A 19,716-nucleotide genomic window follows, 5' to 3' on the forward strand; every position below is an offset into this window, starting at 1 on the left:
TTACAACTCTAAGATATGAGAGAAAGAAGTGGGTCTGAAGGTGCTCTGGATGTCAGGGTGAAAGGTGAGCCCCTCCTCGCTACGCCTCGGGAAGGCTGTGCAGTTGGGACTTGGGAAGGACAGTGCAACTCTAAAAGGATCCTGCTTCCCTGGGGAGCTTTAGTGGCTGAGCCACCCAGGAACCAGAAGTTAGAGCCCACTACACAGTTTGTTTGTTTGTTTGTTTGTTTGTTTGTTTGTTTTTCAAGACAGGGTTTCTCTGTGTAGCCCTGGCTGTCCTGGAGTCCATCTGTAGACCAGGCTGGCCTCAAACTCACAAGAGATCTGCCTGCCTCTGCCTCCCGAGTGCTGGGATTAAAGACGGTCACCACCACCACCACCACCACCACCTCCCGGCTACATCGAAGCTTTAATTGGCTCTGTATCTCTGTGCTGTCTTCATAACCTTAGGCTGTCATCCTTTATCCTGAAGCCAGGAACCATACGTGGTTTGTTCATCATCATATATTCTGTGTAAGAAAGAGGACGCAGTACAAACTGAGTCCTAAAAGACTATTAAGTCTTGGATCCAAAGGGTGGGCATGGGAGCACAGCTCAGTTGAAGGCGGCCTCGCTTGAGCTTCTTTTGTCTTACAAAGAGAGGGCTTTGGGAAGACAAGAACTTAAAATGGAATCTCAGAGTTGGTTTGATTTGCATTTCTCTGATGACTAAGGTAATTGAGCATTTTTTAAAAGTGTTTCTCAGCCATTTGATATTCCTCTGTTGAGAATTCTCTGTTTAGTTCTGAACCCCATTTCTTAATTGGGTTATTTGGTTTGGTGGTGTTTAACTTCCTGAGTTCTTTATATATTTTTGATATTTGCCCTTTGTCAGATGTAGGGTTGGTGAAGATCTTTTCCCATCAGAATGGCTAAGATCAAAAACTCAAGTGACAGCACATGCTGGTGAGGATGTGCTGGTGTGAGTGCAAACTTGTACAACCACTTTGGAAATCAATCTGATAGTTTCTCAGAAAATTGGGGGAAACTCTACCTCAGGACCCAGCTATTCCACTCCTTGGAATACACCCAAAAGATGCTCCACCACACAACAAGGACATATGCTCAACTATGTTCATAGCAGCCTTATTCGAAATAGCCAGAATCTAGAAAAGCCTAGATGTCCATCAGTCGAAGAATGGATAAAGAAACTGTGGTACATTTATTTACACTATAGAATATTACTCAGCTTTTAAAAACAAGGAAATCTTAGAATTTGCAGGCAAATGGATGGAATTAGAAATGATCGTGCTGAGTGAGTCAACCCAGACCCAGAAAGATACACATGGTTTATACTCACTTATAATTGGACACTAGCCCACCATGGGTGTCTTCTTAGAGTCTTCACTCAGTGGGGGATTGGGACAGATGCTGGGACTTGCTACGGGACTCCAGGTGAAAGTAGTAGGGGAGAATGGGAAGACAGAGGGTCCAGGAACCCTACAAGAAGACCATCAAGGCTGGCGGATCTGGACCCAGGGGGGGGGCCCTTCACAAACTGTTGTACCAACCAAGGACAATGTATGCACAGCTCATTCTCCACAGTTGTGTGGAGAGCAGGGACTGACTCTGACATTAACTCTGGTGCCCCCTATTTGACCACTTTCCTTTGGTGAGGAGACCTGATGGCACTCACAGGAAGGGGAAGCTGAGACCTGATAGGTAACCATACAGTGGGGGAGGAGGTCCCCTTCTGTCACAGGTCTAGGGGAGGGGAATAGGGTGAAAGAGCAGGCGGTGGGGGGGGGGCGCGCGGGAAGATGCAAGTGAGGGGATAACAACTGGGATGTAATCTGAATAATAAATTTTAATAAATGAAGACATTTTAAAAAAGAAAGAACAGACCGTGAACTGTGGTCACACCTCATTGGTAGGACACCTGCTTATGCATGAGGCCCCTGAATGCAAGGGAGGTGGGGAGGAGAGGGGATGGGAAAAGGGATAAAAGAAAGAAGGAAAACTAAAGACGGTGTATCTGTAGAGGTGAGAGTGTGACAGGACAGGAGAGGACCAGCGCCAAAGACAAAGAAAGGTACTCATAGTCCTCGTCCCTAAAGTCTTCTTCCTAGAAAGGCTGGTTCTCTTTAAGACTCTCTTCTCCTCCCATGTCCCCTCCCCCAGCCACCTTCTTGAGGGTATAAACTGCCCCAGAACTATAGCACCTAGCCATGCCACCTACTCTCAACCAGGTGTCCATGAAACTACTGAGAGGGCAGAAGGGGTGCTACCGGTGTGTGGGGAGTCCCTGCTAGGATACAGGGGCCCCCCAGGACAGCCTGAGCCTCTAATCTGCACAGGGCACACTTTGAGAAGGAAGGTAGAGAGACACATCAAGACAGCCCAAGCACATGACTGTTAGCATGGATTTGCTTAGGGGTCACTGTAGGGTCATCTCTGTAAGCAGAGGGTCAGACCCATTTGCAGCAGGGTCACCTTTGTTGGCTTAGGGTCATCCCTTTTTAGCACCAGGTCATTTACTTTGGGGCAAGGCCCTCCTGGCTTACAGAATCAGCCTCCAAGGAGGGTCGTTCTGAGGCCCCGTTAGGAGGGCCATCTCTGTTAGCTCAGGATAAGTCCTGGGCTGCACAGGGTATGCTCCTGGACTTTGGGGCCAGTGGCGCCCCCAGGTGGCTGGACTTAGCCAGCCAGCACTTGGCTCCCTGCCAGGGAGAGTTTCAGGGGCTTTATCGCTGAGATTCCACTCTCTCTGTGTCTCTCACTGTGGTGGGAGGGAGAGAGCCCACTCAGACCTTGGACCCTTCAGGAACTGAACTGCTACCAAACATGCTTGCACATGTCTTTTGGAATCCTGCTCCCAAAATACAATCTAGACACTGGAGCACATCTGTGACGCAGAATCTTCCCCAGTGAATCTGTGAAGTAGGCAAAGAGGAGATGGGCCACACGGGTAAGAATCACATGGCCAGGCTGCACAGCCAATTCCCCTGGATCTGGGCGCAGACACTCACTCTTCCAACTATCCTCTGAGAGTCCCACCCCTCCTCTAAAAGGAAAAAAAAAATCTTAAATTCTCAAATTTGGTCTCAGTGAAGTGGAAGAGGTAGGGCACGCCCACTTCTCTTCCCAAGATTTGGAATGGCTCTTCGCCTATGTTCATCCTGGCCCAGGCACTTCCGGGAGGAACTCTGCCTCCCAGGACCCCTCCTCGTTCACATCCCAGCTGGGTTTTAGGGAAGAAGAGGAAGCTTAGGAAGTGTAGAAGAAAACCCAGTGTGGGCAGAGGCTCTTATCCGTGCTTTGTGCTGCTGTTTCCCTCTTGTGCTCTAGAGACCACGATGGGTGCTGAGTTCAAAAGCTGCCAGGTGGCCACTCCTTCACAGTGGAGACAGACTCAGTCCTCCATGGAGACGTGGCTTCCATTCAGTCCTGCTCAACATTTTAGGACCCCGCGCAATAGAGAAGAAAGCCCAGGGTTCTACATATAAGCCCCACCACCACCTAGAAAGGAAGTGAGCCAGTCCTTGCTGGCCTACTGTACCACTGGCCGCAAGCACTGCCTAGGCGTCTGCAAAGTCCCACAGTCAGACCTAGCACCCTCACTACACTAAGATAACTTGGTTTGGAAAAAAGACTCTTAAGCCTTCCGAGAGAGGAGAGCTAAGACACAGCCACTGACCCCCAGAGAAGAAGGCAGGATCAGGCTTATTCCAGCTCCGTTTCTCAAACCGAGAAACTGAGGCCCTATGAGAAGTCCTAGTACAAGGTAACAGAGAATCCACACCCTTGCTAGAACTGGGGATCCTTTCTCCTCCCTCTCTACCCCTGATATAGATAATCATCATCACAGTAGATGCAAAGATAAAGACCCAGGAAAAGAAAGAAAGAAGGAAAGAAAGAAAGGAAGGAAGGAAGGAAGGAAGGAAGAAAGAAAGAAAGAAAGAAAGAAGGAAAACCAAAGCCTACCAGGCACTCATAGGCTGAGTATAAATCAGAATTGCTATTACCACACAAAAGTGCATAAACACACACACAGCATGCGCAAAAACATCCAACCCAAGAAACAATGGTTACAGACATCCAGGGCCATCTTTAGGACCAACTTTTTGAAAGGCTGGGCATAGGGTGGGGCAAAGCCTGGAGCATCCAGATAGTCCAGCAAGAAGTTAGAATCAAAAGGATTCATCTATCTGGAAGAAACAGAGGGGTAAGGAAGCCAGTACCTCCAACAGCCACAGGAAAGAGATGACTGGCTGGCAAAATAATAACTCCTACCCTCATTCCCCCCTCTAAGGAGGTAGGGGATTTTGCTCCTCCCCCAACCCTAAGTTAAAGCAGCATCTTGCTCACCTGCACTCCCCTCCCCTCACATCAGTGCGTGGTTCACCTAAGGGCTATCTGTTTCATCTTCATCTACCAGGATCATGGACTGCTCTCCTTCATCCTGATCTTAGCTTTCTTTATGTCCTACCTGTGGGAAGAAAGGGAAATTTAAAGGCATGGACAGCCCGGTGTCTTGGGATGTCTCAAGAATTTAAGGGCAGTTAGAAGTTTGAAGTTCTTTATAATACCCAGATAAATACTTTGTCTATGCCGGTTTACAGCGGATACAGAGGATGCAGGGTACCACCTGTAGACCCAGGATGCTGCTAAGCACCTTTAGGCAAACTCTGACCCTCATCCTCCCTTTGCAGATTAGAGCCATTTCCACAGCCAAGAATCAGCCTTGACTACGTTGTAAGCTCTGGTGGCTGTACAGTCTGCACCTGCACCTTCGACACAGAAAGACAGTTTCCTGGGGATGGAAACAGAGGCTCCAAAGCCACTTAAGACTGCTAGCCAAGTCCCTCTATGCACACTGGAGTAGAGGAGGCTGTCCAGCCATCCTGTGTGGGAGGCAGGCCAAGGCTGAACAATGGTACATGTTAGCTAGTCTAGAACAAGCTGGATCTAGAGACCAGGTAGGATACCCTAACTATCCGGAGTGGGCAAGCGTGAGGGGCACGTCAGCCTGATCCTCTGCTAACCAAATCACAGCACCTTTAGCAGTTTTGCCCCACACTCCAAACCCCAGTTTTGTCTGCGTCTGGGGAGGAAGATAGAAGATAAACAGGTCTCAATTGCTGTGAAGAGAATAAAGGGCAAAGCCAAGAACCCACTGCTCCATCCCAATCCTCTCCACCCAGTCTCTGCCGCGTTCTCCAAGGACATTAGCGCACAAGCAGACGCACACTGATGGGAGTCACAAATATCTTCATTAGCATATGCAAATTCACATATACTTGTAAGCACAGAAGCAGGAGCAGAATGCATATCTAACCCTTCACATATGTCAACAAAAATGATCACATACTCCCCCCCAAACATGGGATACCTAGAGACATCATCACAAAGTGGATGATTACATCTTTAATTCTATACACACAAATACACACTATATATATATATATATATATAGTGTGTGTGTGTGTGTGTGTGCATAGTGTGTGTGTATATATATCACTTGCTCTGTCTTTCCAGTTCTCAACTACCAAGCTAGGTAGCTTTTAAGGAGGGCAGGCAGATATTCAGTATTGCAACATCAGGTGTATATAACACCCAGCACACAGCAGGTGCTCAATAAATACGGGGGAGAAAGGGAAGGAAATAAAGTAACCCAGGCTATGTTGTATTAAGTCATCTATCTATGTGAAATCTCTCTCAGACTGAAAAAAACTGGTCCCCACACTCTGCAGATGGAGGAGCGGGGCACAGTGGGTGCCAGTGCTTAGATCAGAGGTAGGAGAGATCGCCTGGTGCGTTAGAGCCCAACTGGAAGTTGCTTCTAAATCTATATGCTTGTTGATTTGTTTTGTCTTGTTGTTTTGAGACAGGGTCTCACTGTGTAGGCCTGGCTGGCCCAAAAATCACTTTGTTTACCAGGCTCACCTCCAACTCCGAGACCCATCTGCCTCTGCCTCTGGAGCACTTCGATTAAAGGTGTGCAGGTCCACTCCAGGCCGCCTAATCTATTTGTTGTTGTTGTTGTTGTTGTTGTTTTCCCCAGGGCACGCTGAAGAACAGTGGTTTTGCAAACACACCCTATCAATGATCCTAGACGCTCTGGTGCAAACGCGGCTCCACCAAGCAGGGCTGGCTGAGGAGACCAGGACGCATGATGAATCGGCACGAAACCGGCGGCCCACCGGCGTCGGACACCGGCATACTAATTCCGGGTGTCCAGATCCTTGGCTTTTCTTCCTAGGTCCACGACTAAGTCGCTAGATGACCTCAGGCTGGTCCTTTCAGCCCCAACCTCTAAACCCTCTAGCTACGACAGTCTGGGTCCTAGCCTAATTTAAGCTACCGTCTCCCCAGCGGCTTTCTTTAACATTAAAAAGCGGAATTGATTTCCAAAAGACTGAAGCATATCAGAGTAACCGGCAGACGCGGCATAAACCCAAAGGCACAGAAGTGGCTGACAGGCGCGTAGCTGGGCTAGAATTAGGGCAAAGAGGTGGGCTCCCAACTCCCAGGGGCGTCCAGTACATCTACATTTGAATGGGAAGCCCTGGGGTCCGCCCCGCACCGACACCTGCTGGAGGAGGGGGCCTCAAAGTAAGGGTCTTCGGATACTACTGGCTAATTAATTTGAACAATATAGTCCACTCTAGTGTCCTCAAGGCTCTGAACACACCATACCCACCCCATTCCCAAACACACACACACACACACACACACACACACACACACACACGCAGTGTCTACACAGATACGTGGAAATGCACTTCTCAGGTCAGCAATCAGTTTTAGGAATCAAAAAGATGGGTTTAAATATTTTGTTCTCCCACTGAAGAATTCGCTCTCTCCAGCCCCAAGATTTATGGAACCCCAATTCCAAAGCTATTTCTGCCTGACTAGACAAAAGTGGCTCAAAATGAGCCAACCCTAAGGCAGTTTCCAGATTCCGTGGAAACTGAGCACAGACCTTCAAGACGCTGGCTTCGAATTCTGAAGCTCTCAGAAACCCAGCCGCCGAGACCGAGCGCATCCTTCCCAGTGGCGCGGACCCCAAGTCTGAAGCGTGTTTCACGAGACTCGGGAGTCTGAGAAAGATTGAGGAAGGGTGGGTAGAGCGGTGGTGAAGACTCCGACCTACTGAGCTCCACCGGACCACGAAATTTAGACCGACGAAGAGAAGGGTAGTGAGCTTGCAGTAAGGCTCACACAGAGGAAAACCCAGCCAAAGGAGAAACGCTGAGCAGCGACTACGAGCCGTCTCTGCTTGAGTCCGTGTGGAGCGAAAAGACCACACTCGGTAGGGACCCCCCAGCCACAGAGGCCTGACCAACGGTGGTGGGAAACAAGCCCGAAGATGTTGCCTCAACACAAGCAGCCTAGCCTACCGCGGAAGCCTTCCTTTCCCGGCTGACTAGAGCCCCTCAAGTCTAGCGCGGCGCGGAGTTGTCGTCGCAGCGCGGGACCGGCTGGAAGGAGGCGGTGCCCGCTCCGCCCAAAGGCGCGACGCACCCTCCAGCCTGCGGAAAAAATCGTTCTCAAATGCAGAGCCCGGAACTTCTGTCTTTCCTACAGAGCCCTCCGTTGGTGTGCGTCTATGCCAGCCTTTAAAAAAAAAAATCAGAAGCTCCAGCTCTAAAATCCAATCATTTGTTTCTTTTCAAACACTCTGATATTTGAAAGTTTAAGGGACCGAATTCTCCCACCCACCCTTGCCCATCTTTAAGTCTCTCCAGAAACCTCACAGTGCAAGCCCCAGGGACAAATGTGGGCTGGGTCTCACCGTCCTGGTTAGCCCTCCCGGACGCCAACCCAGGCTCCAGCCTAAACAGCCTTTTGAACTATGCATGGAAATAATTTAGACACAAACCCAAACTCTCCTCGCCTTTCTTCCGTGGAAAGCGCAGGGTTGGGAGGAAACTCCGAATCCTGTCCGAGAAGACCTTAGGCGCACTGCCTCCTCCCACCGCTTCCTAAGCCGCAAGTTTAGAAGGCACGCTCCGCACTCCAAATCTTTTCTCTCTCTTTCTTGCAGAGACTGTCGTTTAAACTGCGTCGACGCCTTTATTCGCCTGACCCTGAGCGCAGGGAAACCAGCCTGGTCGGTCATTGTCCTCTCCGGACTGCCCCCACCCCCGCCCCAATCAGTGTCACAAAACGCCCTTTTCAACAGATTCCAAACCCTCTTCACCTCGGCTCACCGAGCCTTCAACTTCATTGAGTGAGCGCAACGGCGGCGCTGGAGGAGGCGAAGTTTAAATAAACCCGAGCGCAGAGGGGGGAGGCGGTGGGTCGCGGGGGGTTGGTAGTTGAAGGGGAGGGTGGAGGTAGAAGTGTTTTTGAAAAGGGGGAAAAAAAGTCATCGGGGAGGGAAAAGCGCTTTGTAACCACGAAGACGCGCCTGCTGTGGCAAGAACAAATTGGAAAGGGAGGGGAAGTGTCCCCCTCCAATCCAGCTCCTGGGTGGTCTGGGGGGAACCCCTAGAGAAAGAAAGAAAGATGGGGAGGAATACAAGGTGAAAAGAATTAACCGACTTAATTGGGTCGCAACAGAGACTGGCCTGCAGGCTCCGCTGATGGGCCTTGATTACTCATACCAAATGCTGGTCGATAAAATAAAATGTCTGCCCTTAGCCACTGCTAAAAAACGTACGTCAAAGTTGGAGAATCAAGACTGTTCTTCACAGCTGTAGAAAGTAAATCTGCAAGAGAGAGAAATTCTGCCCGGAAAGACACCCCCCTCCCCCTCCTTATGGCCTCGGGCCTCCCGGTGCCGGATGAAAAGAAATGAAATTGAACGAAATTGAACGAAATGAAGTGAAATTGACCAGTGAAATTCGCCAATTTTCTTCCCCTTTAAACTGGCCGCTCTCAACAGCACTCTCTGAACCTCAGGCTGATTTCTTACCAATTTTTTTTTCTCACCTTGTAGAGATCAAGGTGTGCCCTGGATATTTTCTTATTATTGTCACCAATTGTTGTTACCTATGGGGCTACAGACCTCAGCTGCCTCCACCCAAGTAAGGAGGGAAGCCTGGGAGCCATTGAAATGGGAAGTCCTGATTCGCTCACCCTAAACTGAGCCCTTGCTACCCCTATGCACCCATAGATGGGAAAAGAGTTGCCGGGTGAGCACCTCCAAACTTAAAGGGCGACCCAGGAGGATTCTGTCACACAAATCCTGCACCCCCTCCCTTCTTGCATTCCAGCTCCCAGCTCCTAACATCTTAGCTCTGAACACAGCCTAATGATGTCCAAAATTTCAAATACTCCCCCTCTCCCTTGCTTTTAGCATCTGGAGCCTTCTCTAGGGTGGCCAGCTGAGTTTGGGTGGTTTCTCTAGACTAGGCTTGGCCTGTTGACTCATTAGGAAACTAGCATCTGAGTAGAGGGTCCCTTGGGACCCGAGAACCCTAGAAAACTCTTACATATTGCATCTTTTTCTGCAACCCCATTATTTCTACCATTGGTGCACACACAAACACCAAGCAACGCAGACACACACACACACACACACACACACACACACACACACACCAGACAGACAGACAGAAACTCATCCAGACAAACCTTCCACTTTTCTAGCCATAGCTCACCTGCCTATCTACCATCCAATATAAATTCCATCTGACTTTATCCAGCTGATAAGTCTTTTACTCGACACTACAAACTAATTTGTAGAATCTAATGTTCCTAACTAATAGCTATATTTAACAACCATGGCAAAGGAGATCATGAAGTTGAAAGGTGCCTTTTCTTTCTTTCTCAAAGCAAACAGACTCCCCAGCAAGTGTACACACAGACAAACGTATTCGTCGACTTGCACCAGTCACTTACACCCCTCCTCAAAATAAAAAATAAAAAAAAAAAAAAAGAAACCATACTCATCAAATTTGGAGCAATGGAAGTCAGTAAAACAACCAGTCAGAGATCATTATCTCTGTACTGGCAAATATTCCTCACTCCAGACCACTGAACTTAATCATACTCCTGGACTATTTGATAAGATGGTGCAAAGGTAGCCCCACCCCACCCCCACACCCCGCTGCATTCTTTCTCCCTGACCCCTTAGTTTTTCAGAGATGCAGAAGAAGGACCCTTGGCATCTGGGCAGAAGAACTGTGTTCGCCATACCCAAGCCTAGACACTTCAACAATCGTTCCCCAACTACAGAACTTCCCCCCCCCCCCATGCAGGGCCTCTTTCTCATACCTCCTTTCTCCAGTATTGCCAGCTGTGGGGTGCTAGAAGGTTCTAGGTAACTTCTTTTGTCCAGACCCTCAAGCCCTTTGCATCTGGGTCTCTGACACCACCCCCTTCTTTCTCTGTTATCTCCTAACCTTTGCCCCCCCCCACCCCACTGTGTCAGTTTTCTGTAAAGGCTGAAAGAACCACCTCTTCCTGCACTTCCACAAGTCTCTCCTACAATCTCAGTGGAATAAACGGGAAAACAGAGTAACCATCTTTGCTCTGCCTAAAGTGTCACCTTCGCCCCTGATGTTTGCAGAAATGGCTGCTGGGAATCCCAACCACAAGGCAGAGAGCTGCAGTTTCTCTGATGCACTGTGGATAGTTAGCCAGACCAGAAGGTTTGTCCTTAGGCAGGAGTTCTCCTGGCTACGAAAATGGCTCCAGGAACCAAGACCTTTGCCCTAGCGGAGTGAACCCCCCACTTACTCTTTAGCTGATCATATTTTCTAGCTGGATGAAGGTAAGGTTTCTAATTCAATTTGGAGAGTCCCTAAATAAAGCCTCCCACTGTCAGAAGTGTGTAGGAGTGGGGGTTCTAAAGACCCTCTAGGGGCCAAAAAAGAGCCCTCCCCTCTTAAAGAGAGACAAGCAACTGATAACATAACACGCATTCATGGACACACATAGAAATAAAAGCTCAAACGTGCCTGAAATGTGCTTCTCATACACAAAAGCAAAACAAACAAACACCAGGTGACCAAGACAAATAACAAAAACAAACCCAGGGCTTCATAAGAGGCGCCCTGCACACACAGAAACACAGTCATGCAAAATATGCTTCAAGAGACACAGACTTATCCTCGCTGGGCACAATGCTCCGGTACTTAGCACTTGAATCCACCCAGGCCACACTAAAATCTAAACTAGAAGGAGGTTGAGAGTCCCGTCCCCAGCACCACCACCACCCCCCACCACCATGTAATAGACAAACAAAATCCCTCTGCCCAGCCCTAGATTTTTGCCCTTCCTTGTACCAGAGTGAAAATGAAAGTGCAGGATTGGTCCCAGGCTTCCAGAGACCTGGCCCAGTTTGAAGCAGAAGGCCACAGCAGTGTGCAGAGGCAGCCTCCCTCCATCCCTCCAGCATCATCTGACTGGCTCAAAGCTTCCTTTGCTCGCCAAGCTCCTTCTTCCTTTCCCACTGCTGGGAAGCTTGAGATCTTTTGGGAGAGGCCTGGGGAGGACGCGTGAGAGTGCAGGCGCGCGGTTAGAGCTGGTGACTGCTAAGTTCCACGTACATTTATTCAATTGACACCAATGAAAAGGGGGGAGGGAGACAGCTTTCTTTTCTTCACATAGACCATCGGACGATTTCACAGAGTCTCCACTAAGTGGAGAAGTCTAAATCAACGCACACCAGTGGACAGAATGCAGGGGGGGCAGCCCACTGTACAGATATTTACACATAACTATAGGACCCCCCCTGCCACAGCTCTGTGCCCTTGCCCACCCGATTCCCACCTCTCCAGACCCTGACTCAGACCCTCTTCTCCCACCCAAACTCATTGCCTTTAACTACAATAAATATCACAGGGCCTGGGGCAGAGCAGAAGGCCAAGAGGGCCACTAGCCCTGGATGGCTGGGCCTCTGGACCACGGCAAAGGCCAAAGGGAGCTCCTTAAAAACAGCCAAACACCAGAGAGAAAACATTTTCCTTGAGAGGGATGGGCTCTGCGGTTTCTTCAAGGACTGTGGATACCCCCATTGGCTTCTTCTCTTAGCTTCTCGACTGTGTAGACACTGCCTTAGGGTTGGAGGGAACTAGCTTCCTTGAAGAACAGCAAAAAAGAACAAAAATTGAATTTTTCTCTCAAGCACAAAGCAGATAACATGTCTTTAAATTATAACATTGGATAAGCCGGTCTCAAAGTTGAGGAGGGAATGGGGGAGGCTGGGGTGTTTTTTTTTTTCAAGCCATAGGTGTTTCTGGCGGAATCCACCAACCGACAGGCGTCTTTCTGCCAAAGCATTCTTCTCTGTGAGAGGTACACAGAGGCCAGAAAAAGCGAAGGTTCCTGCCCTCTTCTTTTGCTGATCAAACAGAAAAGGGATCTCTGCTTTGAACCTATTGCGTAGACTCGGGACTCGACCACAGCCGCGGACCCCCGCATCGTCCCAACTGTCGGCGACATTCTGAGCGTTCAGCTTGAAGTGCCTGGTCACGCGCGCCCGGCCTAGGTCTGGAGAATCTTCATAAATAGACTCCCTGAATTCCGCTGGGACAGGCCGAGCTCCCCAGAGAGGTTTAGGAGTGAGGGCCTAACTGGCCCTGAGCCCGCTGTGGTCAAAAGTGGCAGCCACTGAGGCCAGCGACTTTGCTGGCAAACGAGGGCCCTGAAGACAGGAGTGCGTCCCCCGGGTGCGAGAGGCGGATATGGCCCGCCACCGGAGTCAGGGCCGGGGCAGTCAGCATGGCTAAGACTTGGGCTTGACCCCCAGGACCCGCGCCTGCCGCGAATGGTGATGCCGGGGAGCCGTCGCCGCTGCCCGGGGGTGCGGTCCCGCCACCACCGTGGCCCATGATGTGGTCTATAGAGAAAGAAGGCCTCTGGCCTGCCCCTGCGCCCCCGCCACCCGCACCACCGCCGGCGTCCGTCTTGAGGCCCTGGCGCAGGAGTGTAGTGGACAGGCTGGCTGCTGTGCCAGCTGCGGGAGGACTCAGAGACGCGGGGTAGAAAGCCTTGGCGCAGCCCAGCTCTGCGCCTAGGAAGGCAGGCAGCCCTGCCGGGCCCGGGCCAGATCCTGGGGCAGGCGCAGGGGCCGGCGCCGAGGCCGCGCTGGCGAACACCGAAGCCGTCGGAGGTCCGGGTGGAGGCGCGGCCGCGCGACCCGGGGGAACTGACAGCTGGCAAGGCGCGGTGGCTGCAAAGGCGAAGGCGTGCGGGTGTGGATGCGGGTGAGGGGCCGGGCCCGGTGGAGGTGCGCCGTAGGCCGGGAGTGCCAACCCGTAGCCGTAGCCGTAGGCGCCGTAAGCGGCGAAGCCGGAGAGGAAGGCGGCAGGGTCCCCGGCCGCGGCAGCCCCGCCACGCAGTAGCAGCTCCGGGTGAGGATGCGGGTGTGGGTGCGGCGGCGGCAGCGGCTGCCGCTTGAAGCGCTTACGGCGCCTCAGGAAGCTGCCGTTGTCGAACATGTCGGCCGACTCCGGGTCGAGCGTCCAGTAGTTGCCCTTGCCCGGGTTGCCCGGCTCGCGGGGAATCTTAACGAAGCAGTCGTTGAGGGAGAGGTTGTGGCGGATGCTGTTCTGCCAGGCGGGGAACTTCTCCCGGTAGTAAGGGAAGCGGCCACTGATGAACTCGCAGATCTCGCTCAGAGTCAGGCGCTTCTTTGGGCTCTGCAGGATGGCCATGGTGATGAGCGCGATGTACGAATACGGTGGTTTCACTAGTGGGCTCCGCGTCGCCGCGCCCCCCGACGGCGGCCCCGGCCCTGGCCCCGGCCCCGCTGCACCCCGGGCTGCCTGCACGCCGGGGCCCGGGCTTCCCGCTGCGGCCGCCGCCCCCCGGGGCGCTAGAGCGCGGGGCTCGCAGTCCGAGCAACCTCCCGACTCCTCCTCGTCTTCAGCTACGTCCGCCTCGGCTTCCTCCTGAGGAGGCTCGTGGCCGTGCGGGAGCACGTCCCGGGGGGCGCGGGGCCCGGAGCGGGCTATGAGCTCCCCCCCACCGCTGCCGCCGCCCACCACGTCTATGTCTGCGTCGGGCTCGGACAGCGCGGCCGGGGAGCTCTCGGAGGACATGATCTCGCAACAGCAGCTGCCCAGGGTCATGGTGCCGCCGCCGCCTCCGGCGCTCTCCGGCTCCGCTCGGGCCGCGGCTCCGGCTCCGCCGCGCTGCCTCTCGGACGAGTGTGTTTTGCGCGCGGGCGGGGAGGGGGCGGAGGACCAAGGCGGACAGGGAGGGGAGCCCCCCCCAAGCTCCTCAGCGCCCTCTGGTGTTGAGACTTCAGGACTCTCGCCCTGCAGGGCGCACCCAACTGGTGCTGCCCCGGGACTAGTAAACTGGGCACACTGGAAGAGCAGTGAAGCCACCCGTTACTCAGTCGAATCTAGGCCCCTGGGCCCCTAGAGACAGAAGTAGGGCTTCGGGAGGTTAGTCCCTCCCGCCTGGTGGCCGCCTAAGGCGGAAGAACCGTGGGCCCGGGGCGGAGCTCCCCGAGCAGGGTGGGGCGGAGAGGAAGGGGGCGGGCAGAGGTCCTCGGCACCCGGGCCCGGCAGGAACAAACTGCCGCGGTGGCGGGAGGTAGGCTCGCGTGGCTGGAGGCGGGTCATCCTTCTCCTCGCAGCTCCCGCAACTCCGTGGCTCCCGGAGCCACCACCTTCAGTGCGCTCAGCCGCTGGCTTACGCGGGCGCAGCTGCTGCTAGTGCCAGTGGCTACAAACCTCGACTTCTCAAGTTCCCCAAGGCGGCGCCCTGGCCACCCTGCCAAAGCGCCGGCGGATCGCGAGTGAGCCGAGACTCTCAGACCTACGCCGCATCCTACTGGAATCCAAAGGGATTCCGGCTGCCTAGAAGGGAGAGTGATCCGGAGAAACAAACTTGGCGTTGTCAGATCCCACTCAGAAAGGTAAGGGATGTCTGCTGTGGTCCTGTTTTTAACCCCACTAAGGTTCCGGCCCTTCTCCTGTCCCCCGGAAGATCTCTTGCTCCCGCTCTCCTTAGTGACTTGTCTCCACTTATGCGTCATTCTCCGCACGCCTACAGGTCCTTAGCTCGGGTTTGCCTGGCTCGAATTTTTTTTTTTTTTATCTCGGCATCTCAATCTCTGTAATTGTCTCTCTTGACCCCCGCGCATTTCCTGCGGAAACCGCGTTTGCCTGGATGTTTGTTGCTGAGTCTAACAACCTCGCTCTTAATTTCTATATGTAGAGAGGTTTTAAAACAGAGACCTTCCTCAGAAACCTTCCCGGTTGAACTTAGCCTCAGCCCTGGGCAAGTGTTGCCTTTTTATCTGGGGACCTTCTGCACAGAAAGATGATCCAGTGCGCTCTTTTTACTAGCCATTCCTGACCATCCTGTTAGGCCCCCTTCCCTAAGACCCAGAAACAAGTTGCCCCCAGCTTATACTGAGCCCGTTTCAACCTCCTGGGGAGCTGGAAGGGATTGGGTGAGTGTAAGAACGACCGACGGCTGCAACAGCGCCACGCAGTGGCCAGGGCTCCCGCATAGGAGGCCTCAGTACCTGCTGTGCACTATTGTCCAAAGGCTCTGGGACCCTTACTCCTTTACTTTCTTTCCGAGCCCTACTTTCCTGGTGTGCACCGCGTGGTTAAGGGCAGAGCCAAAGAGGTTAAACAACTTGGGACCTCAATTTTGGCTTCACCACTTACCAGCTGTATCACCTGGCTAATTCTCTTAACCTTTTGGCCTGTCTCTTCCTCTAAAATAAAATTTAGAACACCTACCTCAAGCCTGACATGGTGATAAAAAAAAAAACCCTTCCAGAGTTAACTCTAGCATTCAGAATGCTGACGCAGGAGGCTTGCTTCAAGTTCCAGGCCAGTCTGAGCTACAGAATGAGACCCTGTTCTCAGAATTAAGTAAATAAATAGGATAAGATGAATTTACCCTGTGACCGATAATATGTAAAGGCCGCTGATTATGTAGATTCTAGGTGCCCTATTCTCTATAAGAGAAGGAGGGTCAGAGGATTGGTTCTCAAGCCTCAAGCATCTCCAGGCATTGTGCTAAAGCCTGCTTCTCTCTCTCTCTCTCTCTCTCTCTCTCTCTCTCTCTCTCTCTCTCTCTTCTCTCTCTCTCTCTCTCTCTGAGAAATGAGCAGTCTAGGTGGGTTGAATGTAAGCCTTTATCAAACAGCAACCTGCATCTATGAAGGCAGAAATATCTTCTTACCTTTTGAGAACAAATTTTCCAAACCCTCTCTGGGACTCTTAGTGTGCTGCGTCTGCATAAACATAGTATCCCTGGAAAACAGAAGAGGCCCGGCACTCAAAACAGGGACAGTAAATAGACTAGTGGCCCTGGAAGTGGGAAGTTCTGGCAACCACACACATACCTCAAGTTCGCTTTACTTCCTGGAGCTCCCTCTCTCCCTCGGGAGGGATCCCGGTCATATGCTCCACACCACCAACCACATCGTTACTCCTGCCCAGCTCTTCTCTGCTAATATCCCAAGAAGTAGAGAGGAAAACAGCGTTGCCATCATCAAGGTTCAGCTCACTTTTACTTCAAAACTGACAAATCCATCAATAACCCTCTTGCTTTGCGGTACCCTTCCAATGTTTAAGGCTTCAGCCACATATCCATTCTCAGGGTGGGGCTAGCTAAAGCATTTGTTTCCAAGATCTCCTTTAAAGCTTCCTGCAAGACACAGCCAGCCCTGGCTGCTAGCTGCTGCCCCCTTGCCCTGCCACGCATTCCCTGAGACGGAAGCTCATGCCGAGCAAAAGCAGCCCCAGACCCCCAGTGTCTGTTCTGCAGGACAGTAGTGGGGCACCTCCTTAAGGAATCATTCAAACTCCACAAACCCCAGCAAGAGTGGAAAGAAAAGGGCCAGGGCAGGATATTGCCTGTCAGGGTTTTGAGGTGTTCTACATTACAACCCGCCCCCCCCACCCCCCAGAACGTTTCTATTTATCCAAATAACTGCTTTCCAGACCCCTTCTCCCCTGCCCCTTGCCTAGGGAGGATATCTCTGGTGCCCGTTTATTCTTTTCAAGGCTCTGGGCCCATTTATTTTAAACGCTGGCCAGAGCAGAGGCACTGGAGGCTGGGAAAAGGGGCTCCCCTAGGATTCTGTGCCCCCTGCCTTTCCCACCTTCAGACTCAGCCTGCCGCACAGCTGTGCCTTCACTCTAGGGGAATTTGCTGTTTCTCCAGCAAAAATCTGGGCATAGCCCACAAAGCCGGGACACCTCATGCCTAGGACAACCCCAAAGAGCAGGAATCATGGGAGGGAGGGGTCCTGATTACAACATTGTCTCTAGTTAAGCCCCCAGCAACCTCACTGCGTAGCCACCCAGCTTGAGCAGCGTGGAACAGTTGGGAAGCTCTCGAGGAGATGGTGTGTCTGCGCAGGCTCCATTAGTCCACAGTGCTTTTATAAGCCGCCAGTTGTGCTTGTTGCGAAGTATGTGTGAGCTCCCATTGGCTTCTGAGTCACCTATCTCTCCAGCCTCTCTTAAGGCCCCCACAGAGAAGCCATTCTCCACGGATCTGGGAAAGGAGAGCTCTCCCGAAATTGTACAGATATAATTAAGTCAATGGCGAAACTGGTAAAGTACTGAGCTGCTGACAGGGGAGTTCATCCCGAGACTGGGGCAGAACATAGCCTGCAGTCTTTGGGTTTGGAGCGTGAAGAGCGTCCTGGCCTGCCCTGGGCACTACTAGGCTGTGGAAAGAGGCAGGAGCTGAACAGGGCATGCCATGCCTACAAACTTCTACAAATTTATTTACCCAGCCGGCTAACCTTGGGGAAGCTGCAGAGCCGATGCTAGCACCCGCCCCCTCTCCAAGAGTTCACAGCCCCAGTTTGAGATCTAGGGGATTGTGTGGCCGGCAGCTGCTACAACTCCCTGCCTCTAAACCTGCAGTTGGAACATAAATTTCCCTTGGCTGCATTTGGAGTCAGAGACGCCAGATCCTGTGACTGCAGAGGTGCACTTAAGGTGGCCGTGGTGGCGGGAGACCCTAGGCGCAAAGATGACAGATGATCACAGCAGCCCAGAAGTCCAACCCCAGGCGCCTCCTCCACAGCTCAGGGGGACAAAGTCACCCTCTTCCTCCGATTCTATCACTCCTGACCACGGACCTCTCCGAGCCATGCATCCTCAGTCAAAGTAGTGGAAAGCTTGTTTCTGCAGTAGCTGTTGAGACCAGAGCAGGCTATGGATCCTGTAGACTTCGGTTCGTGGGAAGAGGGTTGCAAGCTCAAGCGAGGGTGAAAACAGCACCAACCCCCCCAAAACAAACAAACAAAAACAACAACTAAAAAAAAAACGCGCAGAGCGGAGGCGCCTTCTCAACCAGGGTGCAGTAGAGCCGGTAAGTGGGAGCACTTCCTTGTGTGCTGGAGCAGACGCCCCAGATCTACACTTTCCCTAGTGGATTCCTTGGGCTCTAGGTCCGAGACTCTGTTTGTCTGTCCAGGTGTATCTTTTCCCTCGCTTGACTTGCTCAGTGTTGCCAAAAAGGCCCCAGAACTGGAGGCGCTGGTCCTCTTAGAGATTTCCGCTACTGACCTCACGCGGTGTTCACTGAGCCAGTGTGACCCGAGACTTCCCTGGAAGACGGGCTGTTCAAGCTTAAAGCTTTCCTCTGTAACCTAAAGGAGGTCTGGAACTGGCAGCAGGACCTCAGAGGCAAGGGTTGTGTGCTTGCGCATAGATCCAGAAGGGAGCGGTGTGAGTCTGGGACACGCGCACGCTGAAAGCTACTGTGCTGCCCTAGAGCCTTGTGGGCAACCGCCATGAACTCCTTCTTACCAGTTACCGTACACACTGTTTAGAACTGCGGCGCTCCGGGAAAGGAACGCTCTTCCTAGCGTCCTGAATTGCAGTAGGGCTGAAGAGAACTGTGCCTAGCCTCAGGGACTCGGTTTCCCTATGCGCTGTCATTACATTTCACCTTCGCTAGTGATTGGTGAAGCAGTAGGTCCTTGCATAGGCAGGGAAATACTGGAGAATTCCCAGGCTCGTGGGGTCTGTACGAGCTTCTTAAACCTACGGGAACCTGAGTGAGGGACTAGCCAGAGCCCGGGCCTCAGAAACTATGGGTGGACGGATTCCTGGAGAACAGCGACCTCTGGAGGAGCGTTGCATCCACGCAAAGTCAGGAACTGCACACCAGGTTGAGACCGAATGCCATCTTCCCACCCCACCCCCACACACTTCTTTAGTACTCATCCAGAAATTTAAGAAAAGCTAGACCCTGCTTTTTGCTCACCTTGGCTGCCTTTCCCAATCTATGGGCATATTTCAAAACCCTCTGAACTCTCCTGGGAGAGACAAACCCCTCCCCTCTTCCTGCTCTCAGGTTCCCAAAATCTAAGGCCTGGACCCTCAGCTCCAGCTCTGCTCACCACTGCAGGAGTCCACTTGCTTTTTGCCCCACCCGTTTTCAAAGACACTGTCAATTAACTCCACACCCACCCCTTTCATGCCATGCTAGAGTGTGTGTGTGTGTGTGTGTGTGTGTGTGTGTGTGTGTGTGTGTGTGGTTGGTTGAGTCTCTCTCTCTCTCTCTCTCTCTCTCTCTCTCTCTCTCTCTCTCTCTCTCTCTCTCTCTCTCTCTCTCTCTCCCCCTCGCTCTCCCCTCCCCTCCCTCCCTCCCTCCTTCCCTCCCCTCCCTCCCTCCCTCCTACCTCAGTAAAGGAAAACTGAAGTCTAAAACAGGACAGTAAGTTTTTCTTTCTCTTTCTTTCTTAATTGTCAATGTGTTTATTATTGCAAGGTAACATATACTTATTAAAGAAAAAGAGATAGTGCTAGAAAATAATTCCTTATATCCCTAAAGTAA

At 52.2% G+C, this 19,716-nt stretch overlaps 1 protein-coding gene and 1 long non-coding RNA gene across 2 annotated transcripts in view; both read right to left on the bottom strand.

The window, feature by feature from the left end:
* The window catches only part of LOC311599294, a 33,453-nt gene extending 14,412 nt beyond the window's left edge, over positions 1 to 19,041 (bottom strand). The window contains exons 1-2 of the long non-coding RNA XR_014779858.1: positions 16,256 to 19,041; positions 16,093 to 16,163 (exon numbers count right to left, since the gene is read on the bottom strand). This is a non-coding gene — a long non-coding RNA (uncharacterized lncRNA). The remainder of the gene's footprint in view (positions 1 to 16,092; positions 16,164 to 16,255) is intronic.
* On the bottom strand, positions 11,470 to 14,800 carry FOXD2 (forkhead box D2). The gene has a single exon (XM_084785051.1). It carries the CDS (start codon positions 14,007 to 14,009, stop codon positions 12,531 to 12,533), a length of 1,479 nt encoding a protein of 492 aa, XP_084641177.1. The 5' UTR covers positions 14,010 to 14,800; the 3' UTR covers positions 11,470 to 12,530.
* Positions 19,042 to 19,716: the final 675 nt, after the last annotated feature.

This window comes from Acomys minous (genome assembly GCF_964271855.1).
Source record: "Acomys minous genome assembly, chromosome: 6".
In the NCBI taxonomy this organism is placed as follows: Eukaryota; Metazoa; Chordata; class Mammalia; order Rodentia; family Muridae; genus Acomys; species Acomys minous.

Bases quoted from the DNA above. Each gene is read 5' to 3' on its own strand.
- FOXD2 (XM_084785051.1), bottom strand. From the start codon at position 14,009: ATGACCCTGGGCAGCTGCTGTTGCGAGATCATGTCCTCCGAGAGCTCC.